The sequence below is a fragment of the Gekko japonicus genome, unplaced genomic scaffold (assembly GCF_001447785.1).
Source record: "Gekko japonicus isolate JY-2015 unplaced genomic scaffold, Gekko_japonicus_V1.1 scaffold1631, whole genome shotgun sequence".
NCBI classification, from domain to species: Eukaryota; Metazoa; Chordata; class Lepidosauria; order Squamata; family Gekkonidae; genus Gekko; species Gekko japonicus.
Genome location: NW_015168700.1, coordinates 14,461 through 39,419, shown reverse-complemented (window position 1 = coordinate 39,419; position 24,959 = coordinate 14,461). Strand labels below are relative to the sequence as shown.

Here is a 24,959-nt window from a genome sequence, read left to right as displayed (position 1 = left end):
GTGTAGATGGGCCAAGACTGGTGTGATATGGTCTCTATGACCTACTCCACTCAACACCCTAGCTGCAGCATTCTGTACCAATTTAAATTTCTGAACACTTTAAAGGGTGGCCCGAAATAACAATATTCTAATCTAGATGTAACCAGGGCATGCACCACAGTGGCCCAATCTTTTCTGCCCAGGCAAGGCAGCAGTTGGCTAACACATCAAAGCTAGTAAAAGGCACTCTTGGCCAAAGCGGCCACCTGCTTATCCAGACTACAGGCCTGTTTCTTCAAGGGTAGTGCAACCCCATCCAGAATGGGTGATACCCTACATCCCAGGCCAGACCTTCCACCCACCAGTAGCACTTCCATCTCTAAGCATAATGAAGGAGAGGCCTCTTTTTCTAACACTGTTCAAGTCATTTCTCACAGGCCTTGGGAATCCATACATATGAGTCTGTTCACAGTACTTGGGCCTAATTAAACATAATATAGAGCAACTGGAGAAAACATCTCCATTTTCATGGGCTTAATTGAGCCATAGGCTGCACCAGTTGTGTCTAAGCAGGTGAGATATGCACATGGCGTTTAATATTTTTCATGTTTGAGATCTGTTGAAAGAGAATTTTGACTAAGGAAAAGGGTGGGGAGAGAGATTGGTGTTTAAAGCATGTTTCTTAGTACAAGTTCGCCTGTCATCCCCTGACAGGGAAATTTCCATAATTTCTAGATGCTTGTACCAGATTCCAGAGGGCTTTCATTTTTCAAAAAATGAAATGAAATACAGTAAAATAAAAATATATGAATGCCTTCAAGTTTTAATGAGTTTGCTCGCTCCATGTCTTAGTCTGCATCTGACATATTGATTCTGTGGAGGGGGGATTTTTTTTTTTGGCCGATCCGCTAACTCTCGGTGCGTTTTTTTTAATATACTTTCAAGCTAGAAGCAAACAAAAGTTATGCCTGTCAGTTTTCAACTTGTGCATCTAAATAGTGTGCTTTGGACATTCTCTGTAGAACCATCTGTCCTTTATCAGAAACCTGGTATTAAATATGAAGAATTCCAATAAGGGCTTTGTTTTAGGCAAAGTGTAGCATGGACTCTTATCCTGGAGGGCAGGTAAATTTTTGGCCCGTGTTAATCTTTCTCTCCTCTCCCCTTCTCTGTAGTATTCTGTCCTGGTCCCTGATTGGTTGCCTGATACTCACTAGGACTGATTTATTTATTTAGACTGATGAATCATGGGGGGGGGGAGGGGATACTCACCTACCAGAGGTTGCAAACTTGCCAATTTTTGTAGGCATCCAGGTGGGACTGTCCAAGCCTCTCTTCAAGTGCATCCTGTTTTCAATTAGCCTCACATAGGCAGCTCCCAATAACCTCTTCTTTATATTACGGTAACGTTGGTGGAGCTCCCCTGATAAAACAGCTTGGGGACCTCGACCAGTCAAGAATGTTGCAACCAGATTCGTTGCATTGGTCAGCTGCTGGAAGCATATAGCGCAGTTCTAAAAGAATTCCACTGTTGGCGAGTACGTACCTAAGCAAAAGTTAAAGTTCTTGTTTCTTACCTCTAAAGCTACATGCAGCCCAAGTACAGGGAAACCCAAGAAGGTGTCTTCTACCATGTATATTTCCCAATGGGTTGTGGTCAAGTAAGAACCTTTTGTTTGGGTTCCACCAGCATTTGAGATACAAATGTCCTCAACTGTGAGTAGGTCTTCCTTTATGCCCTGTACTTATTGAGCTCATTGCTATCAGCAATCTGCCAAGTCCAGAAACTTTGTACATTCTGGGAGGCAGCTTAAATATTTTTGTTCAGGTGAGCTTTTGATCTTCAGTAGTCTTACAGGACTTTGAGGATGAAAAATATATTAGACAGAGACATCAAAATAAAACACCCTGCTGTCTCGTAGTATCTCTTGTGTAATGCTGTAAATGAATGCCTTCAGTATAATGAATACACAAAGCTGTCTTATTAAAAGTCCAGCTGTTGGTTCAACTATCTGCTCTGACTAGCAGTGGCTCTGTAGGGGTTCTCACCAAAGAGAGCCAGTTTGGTGTAGTGGTTAGGAGTACGGACTCTAATCTGGGAGAACTGGGTTTGATTTCCCACTCCTCCACTTGCAGCTGCTGGTGTGACCTTGGGTCAATCATAAGTTCTTTCAGAGCTGTTCTCCCAAGGGCAGTTCTGGAGAGAGCTCTCTCAGTCCCACCTGTCTCACAGGGTGTCTTTTGTGGGGAGGAGAAGGGAAAGGGATTGTAAGCCATGCTGAGACTCCTTCGGGTAGTGAAGGGTGGGGTATAAGTCCAGTCTCCTCCTCCTCCTCCTCCTCCCTCTTCTAGCAGAGTAATATGCTGCCCACTGATCCATGTCCCTCCCCCAAAATACAGTACCTTTGTTTGATTTTGGTTGTACATACTTAGGAAAATTTTTAAATGAACATATATTGTGACATATGAGCATTTTAAAGCTGTGTTATCCAAGAAAGGGTTCCCTTGTTTGTAAAAATAAAACACAAGCCCAGTGGCACCTTAATTAAAGACTTAACAATGTTAAGATGCCACTAGACTTGTGTGTGTGTATTTTGCTACAGTTGACTGTCCCTCTGGTATTCCCTTGTTTGAACAACAGTGTGTTCACTTTCCTAAACTGACTTTGTGGCCCTAGAAGAGACTACTTGGACATTCTGATGGATACTTTCGTGTTCTGTGGACCTCTGTCACAGAAGCCCTTCAATTCTGTGAACCATGTGCTTGTTACAAATTCTGTTCTTGAAAGCCCAAGAATATTTGATCCACTTGGTGATTTTTCTTGAGTCACAATTACATTAGTACTGGTTCAGCTTGGCAGAGGAGTTGCAAAACAAGCAGCACTGCTATTGGTTTCCACTCCTCCCACACCTGGTTTGTAGCTCCAGCCAAGAGTTCCTGGGGCAAGTGATAATGAGGGAGGTTTGTTTGCCCAGACTTATTATATTTAGCAGAGGGCAGAGCCGAGAGTCCTCAGTTGGGGGCATGTCTAGCTAGCAATACTCCAAAACAACTGGAGACTAGAAGTGCAGTTGTTAAAATGTGTAATGCTGAATAGGTTTGAGTCTCAGCAACAGCGGTATTGTATCTGACTGTGAGCTCTGGCATATAATGATTTGCCCAATCCAGAACTGTTTGCCAGAGCACCCACAGCTTGAGTTCCTCCTCCCGTCATTTGTGCAAACATATTGTGAATGAATGGCAGCTGGTAATTTGCTCAGGGAAAAAAAACTGTGTAAAATTTGTTTCAGGTCTGTCTATAAGCTCCTGAGTTGTAACATGAGTACCATGAGTACTAAGCATAGGTGGGGACTGAAATTGAACAGTTTAAAGTAGCATTTAAACCTGTCTTTAAAAATGCAAGAACCACAGTATTTTTTTTTAATATATAAAAAGGAAGGGCCAGTGGGATTTGTTTTATATGTTGTGACAAGACATTCTTAATGTTGCTTTGGGCCAGCTGGAGCATAAGAGGGACTGTACCATTGGTATAACACTGACCCAGGATGAAGCTACCTGGTCATTCCATCTGGCTCAGTGTTGGCTGTTGTGACTGGCAGCAACTCTCCAAGCAACTTGGAAAAAACGCATTTTCATTTGCATAGATTTGCTTCTTTGAGAGTGCGTGTTCAAGAAGCCGCGTTACTTAACCTCAAAATTGTTTGGACCCATTTAAAACTGGCAACCGTGTAAATTAAGTTGGTTTGTCTTTAAAGTGCTGCAGGAGTCTTTGGGTAGGGAAGTTCTCTGACTGACCGTGTTCTTGCCCACCTCTAGCTAGAGATGCCACAGACGTGTTCAGTAGGCAAACATGCCTTTTGGAAAGCCACAATCATTTGCGAGCCAAGCCTCAGGTCTCCTCACCTTACCAAATGGCTATGAAATGGCTTTGCAGCTCCAACTAGTGGTAGAGTTGCAGTTCCTTCTTTTCTGTGACTGTTTTTGCATTGGTGCAGGAGATTTATTTATTTGTTTATTTGGACTTTTACCCCACCCTCCCGCCGAAGCGGCTCAGATAAAATTGGTTACCCCACAATATTGTGGGTATTAGATCAGACAAGCTGGGACCCACAAGAAACTTGCGGGAGTTGTCTATCACATTGCCCAAATACAGAGATCAGTTTCTCTTAGGGTTGCCAGCTCCATGTAGGGAATTTCCTGGAGATTTCTGCGTGGAGCCTTCGGAGGATGAAGTTTGAGATTGGAAGTGACCTCACCCTTCAAAGCAGTCATTTTCTTCGGGGGAACTAATTTCTGTCATCTGGAGATCAGTTGTAATTTCAGGAGATCTCTAGCCCTCACCTGATCGTTGACAACATTAGTTCCCCTGGAGGAAATGATTGCTTTGAAGGGTGAACTCCAGACAACAGAGATCTGTCCCCCTGGAGAAAATGGCTGGACTCTGTGGCATTATATCCAGCTAAGGACTCTCCCCTCCAGAAATTCTGCACTCCTCAGACTTCACCACAGAATCTCCAGGAATTTCCCAACCTGGAGTGAGGAATCAGTCCCAGGCCTGGCTTCAAACCCCATGTTATTTAGCCATTCATACTGCAGGAGGAATCATTTCCAATCCATGTGCTCCAGTTCAGCTTTTACTCCCTGCCCTCTCCCTCTCCCTCCCTCTCTCTCTCTCTGGCTATCTCAGTCTATCTCTCACTGTCTATACAGTGGGGCCTGGAGTAGATCTCTGTGGCAGCCATTTCAAAAGGTATTGGGGGGGATTCACTTTTTTTATTTTTCTGCAGACCCATGGAATCCCTGAGTCTGTAGAAAAGCCTGTTGGGTGAGAGTGAGCCCCCTGTCTGTGGACATAAGTATCCGCACACAGAGGGGACTGTTGAGAATTAATATATAGATAATTAAACGATGAAGGCAAAGAAAGGGTAACTACAGTTCCTATATAACTCTGTAAGAAAAAAATATATGTTGTAATAATCACCATAACACAGACTTAGACAAACACTAAATAATAAGACATTTTTTTAAAAGTGCAGTGTATTTATGATTACTGGATGCCTGACTTGTTGGCTCACAAATTATTTCAACAATTGGCTACTGAATGGAGCACAACAATGGCGAATCTGTGTGAGGCAAGCTAGGACTCTGACTTGGCCATGTGACAATGTGTGTGCATGAAATGCTGCTGATTGAACTATGAATGTATGGAAAGTAACAGCCAGAACAGGCTTGAGTTGCTCATGAGCAAACAGACTGTTCAATTTAAGAAATCCACTCGCAGCAAGAAAGCAGAACTTGACCCAAATCAGTGGGTGTTCAAGCATCCCTAACCCACTTAATTTCAAAGGAGAATTTTCTGGCAACTTCAGTTTATTGGAAAAGCAGACTAAAAATATGTTCAATTAAATAAATTCCATTTGCCCTTTTTAATTCAGCAAACACATAAGCAGTTTGTTCTGGAGCTGGAAGTAAGAAAGGGCTTCCTTAGTCTTGTCCTATTCCTGTCCTAGTTCTTCCAGCTTATTGAACAGTACTTGTGTTGTTTTAGAAAAAGACTTTTGTGCTGTTGATGTAAGAGAATTCTGGCACTGGCAGGCCGTAAAAGTGTCCTGCCATCTGCTTCCACAGCACAAAGGGAAGGTTCCGTTTCTGCAGCTTCAAGAGTTTATGCTTGTTTTGGTGAATCTTTCAAGTCTTCAGGGTGGTCTGTTTTTGGGTGCTACTGAAAAGAGCTTCACACAGTGCTGTGGTGAATCTAAGCTAATGGTACTACCTCTGTGGATCATGGAGAGCCGCATTCACAATTCCTATCCACAAAGAGAGCCCATGACTACTGTATGCCCTGGGCATCACCCCAGAATATGTAAATCTTTCAATTACTAAAGTACCTCTGAGCATCTGTCTTTCTGCTTGACTGGTAGTTTTGTTTTATGGGCTAATATTCAGCAGTGGTATACCCCATTCCACCATCTTATTCAGCTTCATACGCTGACCCAGCCTCAACCATAGAACCCCTACATCTGCACAACCGGGGGGAGGTGTGTGTGTGTGCACGCGCGCCTGGAAGTCAGGGTTGACTTCTGGTGACCTCTACTGGGGGCTTGGAAGTTTTTCAGAGAGGTGGCTTGATTAGCCTGCCTCTGCATCCCGCCTCTGGTATTCATAGAATCGTAGAATCACGGAGTTGGAAGGGGCCATACAGACCATCTAGTCCAACCCCCTGCCCAATTCAGGACCAGCCTAAAGCATCTCTGACAAATATTCGTCCAACCTCTTCTTGGAGGTCTCCCTTACAAGTACTTCCCAGAGTCGGGCCTGCTTAGCTTCCGAGATCTGACGAGATCAGGCTTGCCTGGGTTATTCAGGTCAGGGCTACATCAGCACAACCTTGATATAATTGTCACAGGCAAGTTGTGTTTCATTTCAAAAATAAAATTGTCTGATATTATAATGATGAAATTATTGTAAACTCTAAAGAAGTTGCCCACTTTCCTGGAACATGTGGAGGGTGCCATAGGGAACAGTGTTCAAAAGCGCTACAGGTGGCTTCCAAGCCAGTGAGTTTTATTGCTGAAAGCTATACTATGTAAAGTTAGCGAATGTCAGAGATAAGGGCAGGTGTGTTCCTATTCCAGTTGGCAGAAGCTGGTGAAAACTGCATGGCAGTGTTTGAAGTGTCAATGGGTAAGGTTTAACATTGAGTCTGGGGCTTTTTCTGAATCTCGTCAGTCTTATATTCTATTTTAAAAGTGAGATGGGGAAGCATATTTTTGCCACATACAGATGAGGCAGGTACAAGTGGCCAAGGTGGAGGCAGCCTCTAGCTGGCAGGCCCAGATGCCAGTGTTGTTTTCCCCATCCGAAACTCAGGATTCTGTGCCTCTCAAAGCCCACTTGGCTCTTTATCCGGATCCCACTTCAAAGCATTCCAAAGGGTTTCCTGTTTCCCACACAGCAGACATCACAAACCTCAAGTTCATTCAAACTGACAATGCTTGTGTAATTTATTGGGGTTGCAGAGTTGAACATAACTTTAGTGCAGACCAAAGGGTTCTTACCATTTCCCTTGCTATTTGACTGCATTGTTATACACCATGTAATCTGCCTTGAGTCTCAGTGGGAATGCAGATTGCAGGGTATAAATAAAGTAAATAAAATGATTTGGGGACGATGGGGGTACAATGACCCCCATTGCTTTATTGCTTTATTTACTTGGAAACAAGACTGCTGATTTCAGATGGGTTTACTCCCAGGTAGGAATTGCATAACATTGCACCCCAAAAATCGTTTAGGAAAAGGGATGCTGGTATGTTTGCTTCCTCCACCTGCCTCTGCAACATTTGCCTGTGTCAGCATGACAGTTTTCATTGTAGCAAATCACATTGTGGAGAATATAACAAATGTATTTGGAAATTACTCCATCAAGCTTTTTCAAATGTACTGAGTGATTTTAAAGGACTGCTGCAGTAAAGCGTTCTGCAGTCCAAAATAAATATGTCTTGTAACAGGGGTATGTTGTATGTATTTTGTAAAAAGCATTCTCCTACCCTAACCCGCGGATCTGCCATAGCCCTAATGATTAATTCCGGGACCGACACACTACCATGAAGGCACACTTCTGAGAGTTTTGAGTTTTCTTTGGTGTTCCATACAACAGTATTTTCCTTTTTTGTAAGATTGGGGGGGAGGGTATTATAAAATCCCAACTTGATATTAAATCTCACCATAAACCTGAAATCAGCTTAGCTTTCAAAACCTGCGGCTCTTAAGCGAGTTTAGCATCTAAATAAGAGCAATAAGATGTTGCTTGCTGGAGTTAATTGCTGAGAGAAGCTCATGAGTTGGAATAATTTTTAGTGCCCACAGAACTCCAACGGAATGGTTTACCCAGAGTCATCAGCATATGGGATCTTATTGCAGTTTACAAGTTCCCTTTTAGGTAAGAAGTACTTGATAAGCCACCATCTTTGATAATAAAAAGAGAACAAAAGTCCTGCCGTGTTAACAGTGATGAATTTACAACATATTAGTCCAAGTCTGAGAAAGCGGAAGGCTCGTTGTTGTTTAGAAATATATTTGTAATGCTGCTGGCCATTATATATGCTTTTACCATAGGATTCAAAACATAATGCTCAGGACTATTACTGCCAGGTTTCTAGCTCCAGAGTTTAAGCAACTGAGAGTTGTGCAGAATTATGCTGGGTGAACTTTCAGCCATCACACAGGTGCAGCGAGGAAAGAAGCCATGGCTGATAAATCCCCCCCCCTTTCCAAACAACTCATAAAATTATGTCTAAACCCAGAAGCCCTAGATCTTGTTCGTGGTCTCTGTGCATCACACCTCTGGGATATGGGGTGTCTGCGCCAACCCCAATCGGTACACTTGAAAGCAAAAGCGGATTTTCACGCCCTCTCCCCAGTCACATACAGAGCTCCAGTGCGCATGACCAGGGGAGGGGCACGACAATCCCACCAGTTTTCTGGTGGGATTGCTCTTTTACTTGGACGGGACTAAGCCTTCTAGGAAATCTCCAGTCCTTTTTGTCTCCTACGCTCTGCTATCGCTTGGGAGTAAACTTTCATCGGAACGCCTGTCTAATAGATTGTGGAGGCGATTAAACTCTGTTACCTATTGGCTCAGCCTGTTGGCTAAGAAGCCTCTCCCAGGACTGCTTCGTGCACACTCCACATGAGCGGTGGCCACCTCTACAACCTTCCTGAAGGGCAGGTCGCTCCATGACATTTGCAGCACAGCAACTTGGGCTGGCCCCCACACGTTTGTGAGGCATTATGCCCTAGATGTGCGTCTTCATCAGCGTGCTGTGGTGGGACGTTCTGTGTTGCAATCGGTGTGCATCTAAGGACCTCAGCTCCCTCCTCCAGGTAGGCAGTGTTTTTTTGCTTGTTCCTCTCCCAGAGGTGGGATGCAGAGAGACCACTAAGAAGATAAACAGGTTGCTTACTGTAACTGATGATCTTCGAGTGGTCATCTGTGCATTCACACCACCTGCCCTCCTTCCCCTCTGCTGTCGGTCCTCTTGTTACTATTAGACTGATGGTAGCGGTCAGAAATAACTGGCGGGATTGTCATGCCCCTCCCCTGGTCATGCGCACTGGAGCCCCGCACGTGACCGGAGAGTGGGCACGAAAATCCGCTTTTGCTTTCAAGTATACCAATCGGGGTTGGCACAGGCACACCATATCCCAGAGGTGTGAATGCACAGATGACCACTCGAAGATCATCAGTTACAGGTAAGCAACCTGTTTTTAGCACTATGCTTCTAAAGTAATTATTTAGTATGTAATACTGAAGTAGCCAGCACTCCATGCCGATTTGAGTGGTTCAGTAAATATGCAGAAAACAAAATTATTGGAGATTAATCGAAAGGAGAGGGAAGTCCTCAAAATATACTGGGCATGCTCCAAGAGAATGGAATGTTGAGAGCATATGTGAGTCCTAATAAAAGATCTGTTCAAACCCTCTAGGGCAGGGGTGTCAAAAATGCTTATTAAATTTGCAGATGATACTAAATTGGGAGGGGTAGTACATATGATAGAAAACAGAGTCAGGATAAAGGATTATCTTGACAGGCTGGAAAACTGGGCTAAAACAAATTTAATGAATTTCAATGGGGGGAAATGTAAAGTTCTGCATTTAGGTAGGAAAAATCAAATGCATAATTACAGGCTGGGGGAGACTTGTCTTGGCAGTAGTATGTGTGAAAAGGATCTAGGGGTCTTGGTAGATCATACACTGAACAGAGTCAGAAGTGTGATGCAGTAGCTCAGGGATGTCAAACATATGGCCGGGGGGGGGGAGGTGTGGATCAGGCCCCCAGAGGGCTTCTATCAGGCCCACAGTGGAACTGACTGTCTTCTGCTTCTTCTTCCAGTTCTGCTGCTGCTGCTGCATCATCATAGCTTTGCAGCTTACAGATACACACCTGAACAGCATACTCAAGATTGCAACAGCACAGACATTTTGATGCAATAATTCAGAGCAAGAGGTGTCATTTATCAGACACTGTTAAATAAACAAAATATTGCAAGAGTGCTAATGTTTTAAGCGTGTTTTTATTTTAAGTAAAAAAAAACCCTTTGTGTTTACGTCCTTTATAAAGTTTATATCTCCGCTACCTGGCATTACATTTTATGACACACATGGCCTGGCCCAACGAGGTCTCATTTATGTCAGTTCTGGCCCTCATAACAAATGAGTTCGACACCCCTGCTCTAGGGATTATAAAATTCTGGAGGGGGAGATATAGCTATGTGGGAATTTTTGAAATTACTCTCCTCCTTTCCCTTCCCTCTCTCTCCACAATTCCTCCTGGGCTCCTAGCTTGTTCCCTCAGATGGTAAAATGGGTGGTACGTGCTGATCACAAAGAGAGCAGAATAGGGCCACCAATGGCAAGAGGGAGATTTCTGAAGATCTGAATGAAAGACTGCATATGCAGCAAAACAAGGGCTTCCCAATTCATCTCTTCCCCAAAAGGAGGGGGGAGAACCCCAAAGAATGCCACAGAGTTGACCCTCCAAAGCAGCCATTTTTTCCAGAGGAATTGATCTTGGTTGTCCAGAGATAAATTGTAATAGCACAAGATCTCCAGGGTGCTACCCGGAGGTTGACAACCCTACCTCTTGGGGGTGTTATGCTTGCTTTTCTTTCAACCTAGTTGGTGATAGCAGTCTAGGAGACTGTCATGGGTATATTCATCTCCCTCAAACACTCTGAGATTTTTTTAAACTGTTTTTGGAGGGGGGCTCTTGAGTGTTGTAGTATAAATGTTACTTAAAATGTATTAATTCGGATTGGAGGAAATGTCCCTAATTAACGTCTTCCAAACAAACGGGGAAGGCTGCTTAGCATAAAGGAGGACCTTAGTGTATAGTGTATGAAACTGGGGTCAGAGGATGCATGTCTGATGTTGCCCATTTCATCTCCCCTCCCTTTCCCAGGCGAGGCTGCAGTTTCTCTGGCTTCGCTTCAGCTTAAGCGTCAGAAGAAGTGAGAGGAAAGAGAGGGATTTCCCCCCCTTGCAGTTTCTCGCAGGTCAGCCATTTGTGTACTTTGATTGCATTCTGAACATTGGGCAGTGCGCGTGGTTGGAAAACAAATAAGGACACAGCTGCCTAAAACTATGTAAGTTGTCTCTCACTTTAAAGTGCATTCCACTTCCACCAAAATCTGTCATGTGAAAATTTATTTCCATATTTGTACTTTATTTTTATTTTTTTACACATTGTCAATTGCTATAATTTTAAACTGTTTTTCTGGGATGGAGACAGCAATGGATGGGGTTCTACCTGTGAACTTAATGTTTCAGGGACCACCACCCCCATGCTCAAAGTGTAGCCCCTCATGTCCCCCCCCCAGCTGTTTCTAAAGACTGGATCAACATGATTGGCTGCAGTCAAAAGAGAGAAAAATGACAGAGCCTTTATGTGCACACTCCATGCTCACAAAGGGCGTTTTTGTGTTCTGGCTGATGTGTGTGATACAGCAATAAAAAATGCTAGTGCAATCTTGGGGTGTATCAACAGAGGCATAACATCCAAAGCACAAGAATCATAGAACGTTAGACTTGGAAGGGACCTCATCTAGTCCAACTCCCTGCACTCTGCAGGAGCATAGCCCTACAACATACCTGAAAGATGGTCGTCCAGCGAAGGAGCATCCACCATCTCCCGAGGCAGTCTGTTCCACTGCTCAACCACTCTTACAGTTAGGCAGTTTCTCCTGATATTTAGCCGGTATCAACTCCCTTGTAATTTCCACCCATTAGATCTAGTCTTGCAATCAGGAGCAAGAGAGAATAGATCTGCTCCATCTCCTACATGACAGCCCTTCAAATACTTGAAGACTGCAATCATGTCCCCTCTAAGCCTTCTCTTTCCCAGGCTAAACATACCCAACTCTTTCAGCCTTTCATAAGACTTGGATTCCAACCCTCTCACCATCCTGGTTGCCCTCTTCTGGACACACTCGAGTTTGTCAACATCCTTCCTAAAATGTGGTGCCCAAAACTGGACACAGTTCTCCAGGTGAGGCCTGACCATAGCAGAATAGAGCAGAACTACAACCTCCCGTGATCTGTTAATGCATCCTAAGATTGCATTAGCTTTCTTAATAGTCACATCGCACTGCAGATATCATAGTCCCGCTGTACACTGCACTGGTCAGGCCGCACCTGGAGTATTGTGTGCAGTTCTGGAGGCCTCACTTCCAAAAGGACATGGACAAAATGGAGCGAGTGCAGAGGAGAGCGACTAGGATGATCGGGGGCCTGGAGACCAAGCCCTATGAGGGAAGGCTGAGGGACGTGGGACTGTTCAGTTTGGAGAAGAGGAGGTTGAGGGGGGACATTCTTGCTCTCTTGAAGTATTTGAAGGGCTGTCACTTAGAGGAGGGCAGGGAGCTGTTCCTGTTGGCAAGAGAGGATAGGACTCACAAGAATAGATTTAAATTAAGGGTGGGAAGGTACCGGCTGGATATTAGGAGAAACTTCTTTACAGGAAGAGTTGTGCCACAGTGGAATCAGCTGCCAAGGGGGGTGGTAAGGAGCTCCCCCTCACTGGCAGTCTTTAAGCAGCGGCTGGACAAACACTTGTCAGGGATGCTCCTGGCTGATCCTGCACTGAGCAGGGGGTTGGACTAGATGGCCTGTAGGGCCCCTTCCATTTCTGTGATCGTGTAGGCAGACACTTCAAGTCATTAATGAGACAGGCTGGCCTCTTGCTTGTTCTCCCGATAAGCAAAGAAAGTAGTTATGATAGCAGATTCCCTTCTCAAGAGATCACCAGCCTACACTTATGGGTAACTCTTGTCCTTACAGTATTTTCTGGCTTCTCTGTTTCCATCAGATTGCCTTCCCATCTTTATGCCCTGTCTGCACAAACACCCTACCAGGCTGAGGACACTGCTTGGTCCTACCTGTTTGGCCCCACCTAAGAATTACCCCACCCTGCCAAATAACACAGGGTTTTTATTTTGCAAGTGTGATAGTTTCAATTTTAAACGGGGGGGGGAAGGAATGTTTTTAGGTAATTTTCAGGGGGCGGCAAGAACGCAACAGGATGTTGCTACTGCTGTGTGACTGTTCTATCAAAACGTTAATGTTTCAGCAGCCTAGGAACAGGTTAAAAAGAGGATTAGTTCCAAAGTAGAACATGTAACCACTTGAAGTTTTAGGTCTTTACTGCAGTGATCTGGTTTCCTTGGTAACAAGCAACTGCCATTCTCTCGTGTGCTCTCGCTCGCGCTCTCGCTTGCTCTCTCAAAAGGAAACACTCCTGATATTGGTGTTGGTCTGTTATGGTTGCAGGTGGTTCTTGAAATCTATTAGCAAAGAACGGGGTCCCTAGCCAGTAAGGGAGTATCTGTTTCCGATGACAGAAACAGATGATTTGATTACAAACCTAGATAGAGTGAAGGGACTGTTGGTGTTTAAAATATTTTTGTGCTTGTGCTTGTCCATATCTGCATTTCCCTTTCCTCTCCCAAACTACATCAGTTTTTTGTTTTTTTTTCTGACAAGTGTTGCTGTCTTCCCTGTACAATAAAATTATTCTTCATGTTAACACAAAAGTGCTTTTCTTCTCAAACTACTTCATAACTTTTATCTCTGTCATGTTTACAACAGCCCTGTAAGGGAGACCAGTGCTATTATTGCAAGCTTAGAGGTGGAGAGCTGAGTCTGATAAGCTCAGGAGTTTTTGTGAGTGCCCAGGTTCTTTGTAATCCAGCAATTGTCCCCTGTACCATTCCCAACAAATATTTATTGAGAGGTTTCTCCATGTGTCCTACTTGAAGCAACTTTAGGTGGGCAACTACGATGCATCTGCTTTGCATGCTCAGGGTCTCAGGTACAGTCCCTTGTTGAAAGGATCAGGTAGTAGGTGACATTAAAGATCTCTACCTCAGACCCCAGAGAGCCACTGCGAGTCAGAATAGACCAAACATACCTTGATAGATCAATGGGCTGGCACAGTATAAAGTAGCTTTATGTGAGGAGGGGCTTTAGCTCAGAGCATCTGCTTTGCATGCAGAGGGTTCCAGGTTTGATTTATTTATTTATTGGATTTATATCCTGCCCTTCCTGCAAGGAGACTCAGGGTGGGTCACAACAGTTAAAAGAGAGACATAGTAATAAATCCAATACAAATACAAAATCCTAAGAAGATAAAAATTTTAAAATTAACAACAGATGGCAAAAATCTCATTTTCCAGTAACCAAGGACATCTCTGGTGCTGGGCCTATGTTAACAAAAACAAGGATCCACTCAGCAGATGCCATTGTAATCTCTACAAAGGGCTGTTCACCTGGGCAGTATAGGCAGGGAGACCAAAGTGTTTAGACGTCCGCCGCCTCAGCCAAAGGCCTGTGGAACAGCTTTGTTTTACGGGCCATGTGGAATTGCATTAAATTCTGCAGGGCGCTGATCTCTAGTGGGAACATGTTTCCACCGGAAAATGTCCTGGCCCTGGTCGAGGCTAAGCAGACATCCTTTGGGCCAGGGACTGCCAGCAGATGCTGCTCAGCAGAACACAAAGCTCTACGGGGCACATTAAGGAAGAGACAATCCTGCAGATATGTCAGTCCCAGGCCGCATAGGGCTTTAAAAGTTAGTACCATAACCTTGAACCAGATCCGGTACTCAATTGGCAGCCAGTGCAATTGGTGTAACACCAGCTGAATGTGCACCTGTACAGATGTCGCAGTCAGCAGGCATATCACCACATTTTGCACTACCTGCAGTTTCTGGGTCAGATTCAAGGGCAACCCCATGTAGAGCATGTTGCAGTAATCTAACCTGGAAGTGAACATTGAATAGCTAAGTCCCGGGAGGAAAGATGGGGAACCAACTGCCTGACTAGCTGAAGATGGTTACATCTCTTGTTAAAAGGATCATTTAGTAAGTGTTGTAAAAGCCTTCCTTTCTTTGAAACCCTAAAAAGCCATTGCTAGTCAGAGTAAACAATACTGACTTGATAGACCAACAATGTGACTCAGTTTAAGGCAGCTTCACGTGAGTGTTAATATGTTTGGTAAAACTGGGGGGGGGGGGAATAAAGTAAAAGAATAATTAAAACATGAAGGCTCAGAATAGCAATCAGTAATTAAAAATGGCTTAAAAGTTGATCAGATCCAAGCAGCAGAATGCCATAAAATGATAACACCAGAAACAACAAGCAACTCTGAAAAGAGCATAAAAATTTATTACACTGAGAATAAAATTAGGCTACACCTGTTTAACCTCATCCCTCACAAACTGGCCCAAGTGGTGGCGTAGCGTTTTCTGTCTTCCCCATTTTATCCTCACAACAACCCTAACAGGTAGCTTAAGTGGAGAGAGATGCTCGAGGTCATCCAGTGGATTTCATGGCCAAGTGGGGATTCAAACTTGGTTTCCCTGGTACTAGTCTACATGGCACTGCCTCACACTGGCGCTACAATTAATACTGTTGTTCTATGAGCCATCACCAGGCCCCTGCCTGTGATTGTCACAGTTTTTTTTTTTTGGGGGGGTCGTCTGTGGACTTGGCAAGTTTTCCATTGATTCAGTCTTTTGAGTATTACTGATTTCTTCAGCTAACATTCTTGAGTATAAAAACAATGCATGCAGAATGAAGTATTTCCTTTAGAATTAATTAGAAGTTAATCCAAAGGCCATTAAAATTATTGAAAATACTCCTCGGAACTTCAGAGGAGCTTTTAAGTTAACGGCATAGCAGAGCACATTTAACCAAAGGGGAACAGAACCACTTTTATGGAGTAAATTGGTTCTTATTAGAACACAGGGTTTTTAATTATTATAAATACCTCCCAGAACAGGCAAGTGATTAGCCAAGATAGGATCTCCCTGTTACCTTAATATTTCCCTTGCCCTGAGTAACTAGGCAAACGAGACTTTTTTATTTATTTTTTTAAAGAGAATTAGCTTACAGCGAAATTTATGGCAATTACTTGGTGGGGGGAGGGGTTGTTAGGAGACCGTTTTCTAAAATTAGAATTGTTGAACAAACTCCAGCCAAGAATAATTTTTAACACTGGCTGGGACTAAAGAACAGAAGATAGAATTGGCATCACTTCCTTATTGCACAGAAGATGTCAAATTTAGTTTGAGAACTACAACAGACCTGGAAGGCATCTGTTATTTTGGGGGAAGAAAAAGTCACGGTTAGAAATAGCCTCACAGGAGAGTGACTGGAAAAAAATATCCAGAAAGCTGCTGTTAGCATTTTACTTTATAAAAAGTTGGATGTTGATTTTCAACAGAATTAAAGCCTGGATTAAGATCCTGAACATCCTTATTTGAACTTAAGCGCAGTTCCTTCACGGTGACTTATTTCCTACCAGTTTACACTCAATATTGCAAAGTTAGTCATAGTTACATTGTACATATTTACGTGAGGCTTCTTCTGTTGCTTAGAGCACTTCATCTATATACTTATAGTGTTCAGTCGCTCGCATGCTGGACCCTGACTTGGGTGGCTACTACTACCAAGGTGAGGAGTCCTCCTGCACCACTCTGGCCCCCGCTGTAGCGTGGCTCCGTCCCCCTGTCTCCCCCTCGGTCTCTCACTATCGTAGAATTTCTACCTTAGCCTGCAGTGCTGTGCCCACTTTACTTGGGAGCAAGGTCCATTCGGAGCGGGAGGGGGATCGAGCCGGGGGGTGGAGGAGACGGGGGGAACTGGCGGGATGGGGGGTAACTTACCTCCTCCTGCTGCTTCCTCCTCTTCCTGATAGGTGTGGAGCTCCCTCCCCCCCCTACCGCGAGTATCGCGGGTCCCGCTCCTTGTTAACTTCCTAAATCTCAAAGTAACCAGTGTTTCCACCGACCACAAATAGGTGGAAATAGGGCAAAGTAAACTCCCACCTACTTGTGGTTATAATTGAGCTGAGAGCTGACACAAAAGTGCTTGAGCAGTTACTTAGATGAGCTGAAGGGCTTGAGCTGGGACTCTGATGATGGGATCTGGGTGCCTTCATCCCTGCACCACTGGTGGTTTGTGTGTGCAGGCGGAGTTGCTGGCCAAATCTCAAGTGTGCTGCAGTGCCACGACAATAGGAGTCCAGAGAGTGGTAATATAGCTTTCGTCCAAGCAGGGGTGAAGCGGTACTAGGAGCCAGTAGGGTCAGATATGGGTGTCTCCTACCCAGAAAAGAAGATAAGACAGCTCTCATTGTGGTATACTCTGCGTTGGTGCTCCATACCTTTCCCTCCTACCATATCCATCTGTCTCCTTCTGTCACTGGCTTCTACCAGCACCTGTCTTTCCCTCAGTGATCCCTATGTCCTTCTGTATGTTTTAATTTACTGTTTTATATACTTCTGTGTATTTTAATTTAAATTTTAATCATTTTTATTATCTATTGCTTTTGTTGTGTTTTTGCGATGCTTTGTTTAACTGTTAGCGGCCCCGGGCAGACAGGCAGGACACAAACCATGTAAATAAATTTAAATGTTTGAAATCTCTTTATGAAATATACAACCACTGTCTGTTTCATTATGTGTGACTCTGTAGCTTAACCCCCCAAAGCCAAAAATCTCACTGGGCACATCTAGGACAGCTCTTTGAATCCTAGTCTCTGTTTCCAAGGGTTGTCACAATTAGTATTTGGGATGTGCAAACAAATTCTAGCAATTGGGTAATTATGTAATCCATTTTTGGAACTGGTCCAGAAGCTCCTCTTGAGCCGTCGTACTTCTTGCTGTATAAGCCTCTTGAAATGTCACTATCAGTTTGAGTTGCCCTTGAGGACAACGTTTTGAAGAGTGCGCCATAATGAGGAAATTTAATTGAAGGAGTTCTAAATGAGCAAGGAGTTTCACATACATCAGTTGCTCAGAATGAGCTCAAGCTCCTAAACTGAAATTTTTATGCGTACACAAACACAGCCCTGCCTTTATGGCTGCCATGGAACAGCAAGCCTCTCAAGATCAATTTTGTTATGGAGAAGGCATCAAAGGTTTCCTCTGGCATTAGTCGATAGTTTATTAGCAAGGCTTTCGGAATATTGTGATTCTACTGGCAATCAAGTTGCGTCTGCCAAACTAGAAAGAAAATGGGGTAAGAGGCCTCCTCAGCAGTTCATGATGATTATATTAAAGTGTTAGAGAGTCTTGTGGCACCTTGAAGACTAGTTCTCCGGTGGTTTTACTCTGAACCACAAAATTTTTATTAAACTTCAGAATTGTTTTGTCAGATGCACAAGGTGTTGCTCTCAGTGGGCAGATATGTATGTGTGTGTGTGTACAAACTAAAGGGACAGGGTGAAATATTATTACATTATGAGACTTGAATACTGAATGGTCCAAAATGTCTACAGATGTTTCATGTGGGAGAACCCAGGTTCAAATCACCACTCTGCCAGGAAGCATGTCGGGAAACTTTGAGGCAGTCACATTCTCTTAGCCTTCCTCATAGAGTTATTTCTGTGCAGGTAAAAAAAATGAGGGAGGGAAGCCGTTTTGTTGCCCTGAGCTCCTTGAAGGAAGGGTGGGGTAAAAAAATGTAGAAAATAAATGTTGCAAAGCATAAATAGAAAGGAGAGTCAGTCATGGGAATAAAAGATTAGACAAAGGGGATATGACCAGCTCCCAACTGGAGAAAAGAAAGTTGGAGTGTATGCCACTTGCTTGGGGGGGGGGGGGAGCACATCAATTAGAACTTTTATCTAAAGTGTCTGTCATGCTTCACTGTTCCTGTCCCTATACCAAAATCAGAATGCCTACATGCCCAAGGCACCTTGGTAAAACAAACAGAGTCTATAGTTGCACTTTTAAGCCCAGAGTTATAATTTCTAATGTGTGCCTGCCTGATTCTAAGAGCATGGAATATAAACTTTGCCAAGACCAGAGTTACAGTTCTATCATTGCCAGCCTCAGATTCATAGGGACTGGCATCATGAAGACAATAAACACCTATTCAGTTTAACGGAAAGGCATGTAATTCCACCCTCAAACCCACGCAGCCTCACATGATTCTGGTGACATCCAGCCATTTCCCTCTGAAAGCAAACTGATGACAATTGAGACCAAACAAATACAAGCTTCACAAGCTTTACATGAATAATATCAGTGAAAGTTATGGTTGTCTAAACAGAATGCTGCAACTGATAGGTGTGGTTGGTTTTGTTTATACATGTTGTCTGTCTTATGTTATACTAAATGAATGTATTATAATTTGCAGTGGTTTTGCTTGTCTATAATTGAGATTGCTCCCTACTGTTTTGTTGCGGGTGGGCTCAAGGTTATCTGCGCCTCTGTCAGGCCCTTTGGGAAAAAACACTTAGCCAGAAATGCACCTGTTTTTTGTTTGTTTGTTTTGGAGCCTGTTAGTTCCCACCCACCCCCATCAAACATGCCCGCCTGAGCAAGGCCAGCAGTATTACTTTGAAATATCATTATCTTCTTTTCCCTGTTCATCTATAACCCATATCAAGACTTATTTAAAAAAAAGACAAGAGCCCTGCAGGATCAGATGAAAGACCTGCTGTGTAAAGAGGTACTTCCTTCAGCCTATCCTGGACCTATCACCATCAGTTTCATTGGGTATCAGATGTTCTAATATTGTTTTTCTCAACCCAGTATCTGTAAACTTTGTATGATTTTACAAGCTTCTCTCATGTCAAACGCACATATGTATTCTCTCTCATTTTTATTAGTCTTATTTCCTTATTGAGAAACACAAAATGTGTTAAATCTTTGCTCATAGGGAAGGTCAGCAATTCCCAATGCCAGTACTTCCACTGGCACAGACCACACTTTTCATGAAGTGGGTGGGGTCATTGTAAAGCACAGCTTTTTATTGACCGCTATCATTCAAAAGAAAGGGTTTTCCACAGTCATAAAGAGGTATGTATTGCCTTTGGCTTCACGTCCCACAGCAGTCATTATGGCATCTGGCTCTGCCACCTGTGGCAGCCATTTTGAGGTGGTGCTCATCACTCTCTCTCAAAATTCTAAAGCTTGGGGACCCCTGAGAAAGGTGCTCCAACCCTTTGATCATGTTGGTTGTCCTTTTCTGCACTTTATTCCAGTTGTAGACTGGGATGTACTTATGCTTAAGTTATCTTAATGCTAATTTAGGAACTCTGCTCTCAGGATTATAGACACTTGATTTGCAGCATGAATATTTATGTGTCCATTCAAATGTGCAAGTGAGATAATCTGTCTGGCAGTATGAGGTGAGACTTCCTAGGAGAGAGATGGCATTGCCTTCCTGAAGTGGGAGACAAGGGGTGTGCGGCTGTACTCCAGCAAGGAGTTATTTTGCTGCGCAGTTTGGCAAAAGGAAAATACTTGGCTTCTTTCTTTCATTTTAGCTTTTCTAGGAAAATCTGGCTTCTGTCTGTTTCTGGTATTGAAAGCAGCATGCTGTTATCTCTGGGCTGCCACCAGTAAAATGTTCAAAAACCATAATTCAGTAATGGTGTTCTTAATCCATTGGCCAGGAGTGAGAGCTTGCAGCCTTTCGGTTCCTGTTTCTGCCATACGTTTTTAATAGGCCTGGCAATTGAGTTTTGTTGTCCTTCTGAGTCCAGTAAATATATTATTAGTTGGAAAAATCCAGACCATTTTAAGAGCAGCACAGGCACTTTAGAAATTATCAGCCCCATTATTAATTTCTATTTTACATAGAATCTCTGCCAAACAGCAGTTTTGTTGGCTTTGCAGAAAAATAATACAGGTCACAAAATATACTGCCCTTTATATAGTTGATGAGATTGGGAAAACGTCAACTGGCCCATTACAAAGGGTCGCTGTAAAGATGCATCCTAGTGGTCCTTATTAAGTCACTCTTTGACTTTGTCGAGAGATGAGTTTCGCACCATGCAGAAGCTGGCAGGGCATTTTTTAGAGATTGTTTTGCCAGTCCAGTGTCCTATATGATTTGCCTTGAGCCTGCTTCAACAAGGAGGGCAGGGTATAAATCAAATAACTAAATAAATAAATAAAACATCAGTTTTGTGCATCTGTGCCACATTGTTACCCAAAATAGGCAGTCTCCACTTAATTTGGGGGACTTAGCTTGGAGATGAAGTGAGAGGTGGGTAACTCGGATCTCTACCGATGTATACAGGCATTTGTTGCTGAGAACTCTCAGAAATAACGAGGCTGTTATTTACAGGAAAGGTTTTTATTAGAAACAAAAAGAAAACAGAATAAAACCAGGGTGCACACAGCAAACACATACAAGAGCTGACTAAGGGAAATCAGGGAGGAAAAGGGAATGTGTTGTAGGGATGAATGATAATTACTGGTCTTGAAGAGGTCTGTGGAAGCAGCATGTCGTAGAGGAAACTGCCAGCATTTCGGGAACACACACACACTGCTGGGGCTGAAGGACTTGGGAATGTTCAGTCTGGAGAAGAGGAGGTTGAGGGGGGAGACTCTCTTTAAGTATTTTAAGGGCTGTCAGAGGAGGGCAGGGAGCTGTTCTTGTTGGCAGAAGAGGATAGGACTTACAATAATGGGTCTTGTCATGACCCCAGCGGGTTGCCACCTTCTGCCGCCACCACACTGGAATTCGGGTCCCTTGAGAAGGCCCATGGTTCCCTCCCAAGCCCCTTCAAATTGCCCCTTTGTAGCCAAGCAACGTAAGTGTGATGACCAAGACAGAGAACAATTAAACAGAAAGGGTTTATTATCACGTTACTACGCTACCTGTTCTCACTTTGTCCCAGTGCGGAATCTTGCTCTTCCCCCAGACCAGCCTGTCCCCTCAGTGAGACCAGGCTGCAGAGAGAGATGACAGCAGTGGGGGATCTTTCTCTCCCCCAGACCAGCCTGCTCCGCAGTGACCAGGCCGCAGAGAGAGATGAAAGAGCACCATCCCCTTCAGTTTAGCTCTCAGAGAAAGAACACCATTTCCCCCAGTTAACAGCTTAAGACAGACATCTCCTCACAGAATCTTTGAACTCTGATTGGCTACAGCCGTTGCTAAGCCTTCTGGGGATTGTAGGCGACTACAGCCGTTGCTAAGCCTTCTGGGGATTATAGGCGATGTCTGCTTCACACTCCCAGGCAGGTCTCTTAGGTAGGCCTCTCTAGGCCCAGTCCTGCACAGATCTCCAGAGGCCTACACTAGGGTTGCCAAGTGGCACTTACCTTGCCGGCGGGGGACTCCCGTGCGGATCCCGGTGCGTGCCTGCACGCTGCATGCACGTCACAGGGAAGTGATGTCATGACGCCGGGCACGCTGGGGGTGGGGCCACGACCATACAAGGGAAAACCATAGGGGGGTTTTCCGCCCCCCGGGGGGACTTGGCAGCCCTAGCCTACACAGATCATGACAAGTCTAAATTAAGGGCAGGAAAGTAACAGCTGGCTATTAGGAAAAACTTTTTTACAGTAAGAGTTGTTCAACATTGGAATCAGCAACTTAGGGAGGTGGTGAGCTCCCCCTCACTGGCAGTCTTTAAGCAGCGGTTGGACAAAGGATGCTCTAGGCTGATCCTGCATTGAGCAGGGGGTTGGACTAGGTGGCCTGTATGGCCCCTTTAACTCTGTGATTCTATGATTCTATTAACAAGGCAGCAGGGTGGCATATTTGTAGGGCAAAACATATTCTGAGGGATGTTGACTTACCCTTGTGGTTCTTGATTCCAGGTATTGGGTCAAGTATGTTTTCCTGTTTTCCCCTCTTTGATCATTCTACTGGAGGTAGACAAAGTGGTGAGAGAGATTTGACGTACTGGACAGGAAGGGCGATGGGGAAGGCGAATAGACTTAAGCATTGATTAATCGCCTCTTAAAGGTAAAGGTAAAGGTTCCCTTGCTCGAAAGCCAGTCGAATCCGACTCTAGGGTTGCGGTGCTCATCTCCGTTTCAAAGCCGAAGAGCCAGCGCTGTCCGAAGACGTTTCCGTGGTCATGTGGCCAGCATGACTAAACACCAAGGTGCACGGAACGCTGTTACCTTCCCACCGAAGTGGTACCTATTTATCTACTTGCAATTTCTTGCTTTCGAACTGCTAGGTTGGCAGGAGCTGGAACTAGAGACAGGAGCTCACCCCGTCTTGCGGCACCCGGGTCTTGAACTGCTGAACTACTGACCTTCCACAGCCTGCAGTTCAGCGTCTTAACCACTTGAGCCACCGCAGCTCCAATCGCCTCTTAATCAAGGGCAATTGTTCTGCTTTTAAACATTCCCAGCTAATGTAGCCACACCCACTGTACAAATACCAGCCAATAAGGTTGTTCACATAAGGACCAATCACGGATGTTCCCGCTCAGGGAGCTTGCTAGAAGGTGATTGGTTAGGTGCTTCCTGGGCTAGTAAGACGATTGGATGGATTTGGATCCTAGCCCAGGATGAAGCTTCACATTGCACTTCAATTAGATGTTTCACAACACATCATGCATTCAACGGCAGCTTATGAATACATTACAGCAATAGATGAAGGGGAAGTCAGGCTTGGATGCTGAAGGGATTATTCCTGAGTGTATGGGCGACCCATTGTTCTGAGTCACGCATGTCTCCAGGGTGAGGAGGGGGAAGTAGCCAGCCAACCTCTCTGACTCACACCTTGAAAACTGTTTTCCCAGGCCTCTGCCTAACTAGCGTCCATTTTGGCCCAAGCAGCACCCTACACTTACGGTTTAGGGGGATGTACAGAGGGGTTCTTTTGCCTTGAGCTGCCCCTTAGCAGGAGAAGGGATCTGACTGCTAACAATGCATTGGGAGACCTTTACCAAGCCCTCCAGAAACTGGGCAGTTATATATTCAAGAAAGGAGAGCTTGGAAAGGAGGGGGGGAATGGATTGAGCGGACAGTGATGTTTTCCTTTGATGTATTTGAAACAAAGCGAGAAAAAGTTTTGTCTCTCTGGAGCACACTTTAAGAACTTTCTAAAAGTAAACAAAAAAGAAAAGATGTCGGAGCTGGGCAAAAGCGAGCGGAGAAGAAGGGAGGGACTTCCATCTGGGCGTTTGCTTGTGTGCGAGAGCCGGCTGTTGAATGTTTGGACTGTTTATGGCTGTGAATCCGACGGGAGTTTTGTAAAACGGAAAAGTTTGAACTGTGACAGCGAGGAGTGCCTGGCAAGCGCTTATAGAAGTCAACAGTTGCGAGGAGGACCCAGTAGAGAGTTTGGGAGCGGATATAAAAGCGAAAATGAAATTAATACCATTCTCAAAGCTGGGGATCTCCAGTAATGGCATGAAAGGAAGAGGATTTATAGTGCATGAACTGAGAGTGTTAACAGCAACCCGAAGGAGGATCTAACAAGCCGGAAGGAGAAGACAACAGAGGAAGCTCCTCCACATCAGTGATAGTAAAAGTACCCAGCACGCAAAGAAGCGGTTCTGAATGTGCCCAGAAGAGATTTTTTTTATTAACAGAAATTCAAAGGAACATTACTAACATACTAACAGAGAATTACACGTGACCGGACTAAGAAAAGAAGTTTGACAACACACAGAAGAAGCCCAAGAAGATTAATTGGACATTACTAACAGTTTAATTTACCAGTTTATATATCACTCAGCTTTCTCTTTCTCCCACTGTCTACCCTTCCCATTTTTTCTTTTAAGCAAAATACCTCCCCTTTTTAGGGGAGTCAATAAAATCTTTATTTAAAAAAAAGAAAAAAAGTAAGGAGAGCTTGGTGTGGGTGACTCCTCCCAGCTGAGTAAAAAGAGCAGGTGTATGTGTGTGTGGCAGAAAAGCAGTTGGGGAGGAACAGCTGTAAATTAGCAGAAAATGTCTCATTTTGAGGTGCAGGATCTGCTGCTCATGCTCTTGTGTGTGCCCTGTCTCACGCTCTCTGATGTGATGTATATTTTTGCTGCTCTGTTTAGGCATTACCAGAAGGGGAAGGGGAGATTTTTAATAGAGGAAATGTGTTTATTTCGGGACATGACGAATGAGGGGCGAAATCAGATTTCCTAAATAAGATAAGCAGAACTTGCAGAGCCTTTGTCCCATCATCTTCCAGACCTCTTGGAGGACGGGAGACGTGCC

The 24,959-nt window shown here is 44.2% G+C and overlaps 1 protein-coding gene across 1 annotated transcript in view; it reads left to right on the top strand.

Annotated features, from left to right (window-relative positions):
* Positions 1 to 11,016, top strand: part of SNX29 (sorting nexin 29) — a 206,519-nt gene extending 195,503 nt beyond the window's left edge. The window contains exon 21 of the mRNA XM_015415493.1: positions 10,941 to 11,016. Within this exon, the coding sequence (XP_015270979.1) occupies positions 10,941 to 10,977 (37 nt within the window). The 3' untranslated portion in view covers positions 10,978 to 11,016. The remainder of the gene's footprint in view (positions 1 to 10,940) is intronic.
* The last annotated feature ends 13,943 nt before the right edge of the window (positions 11,017 to 24,959 follow it).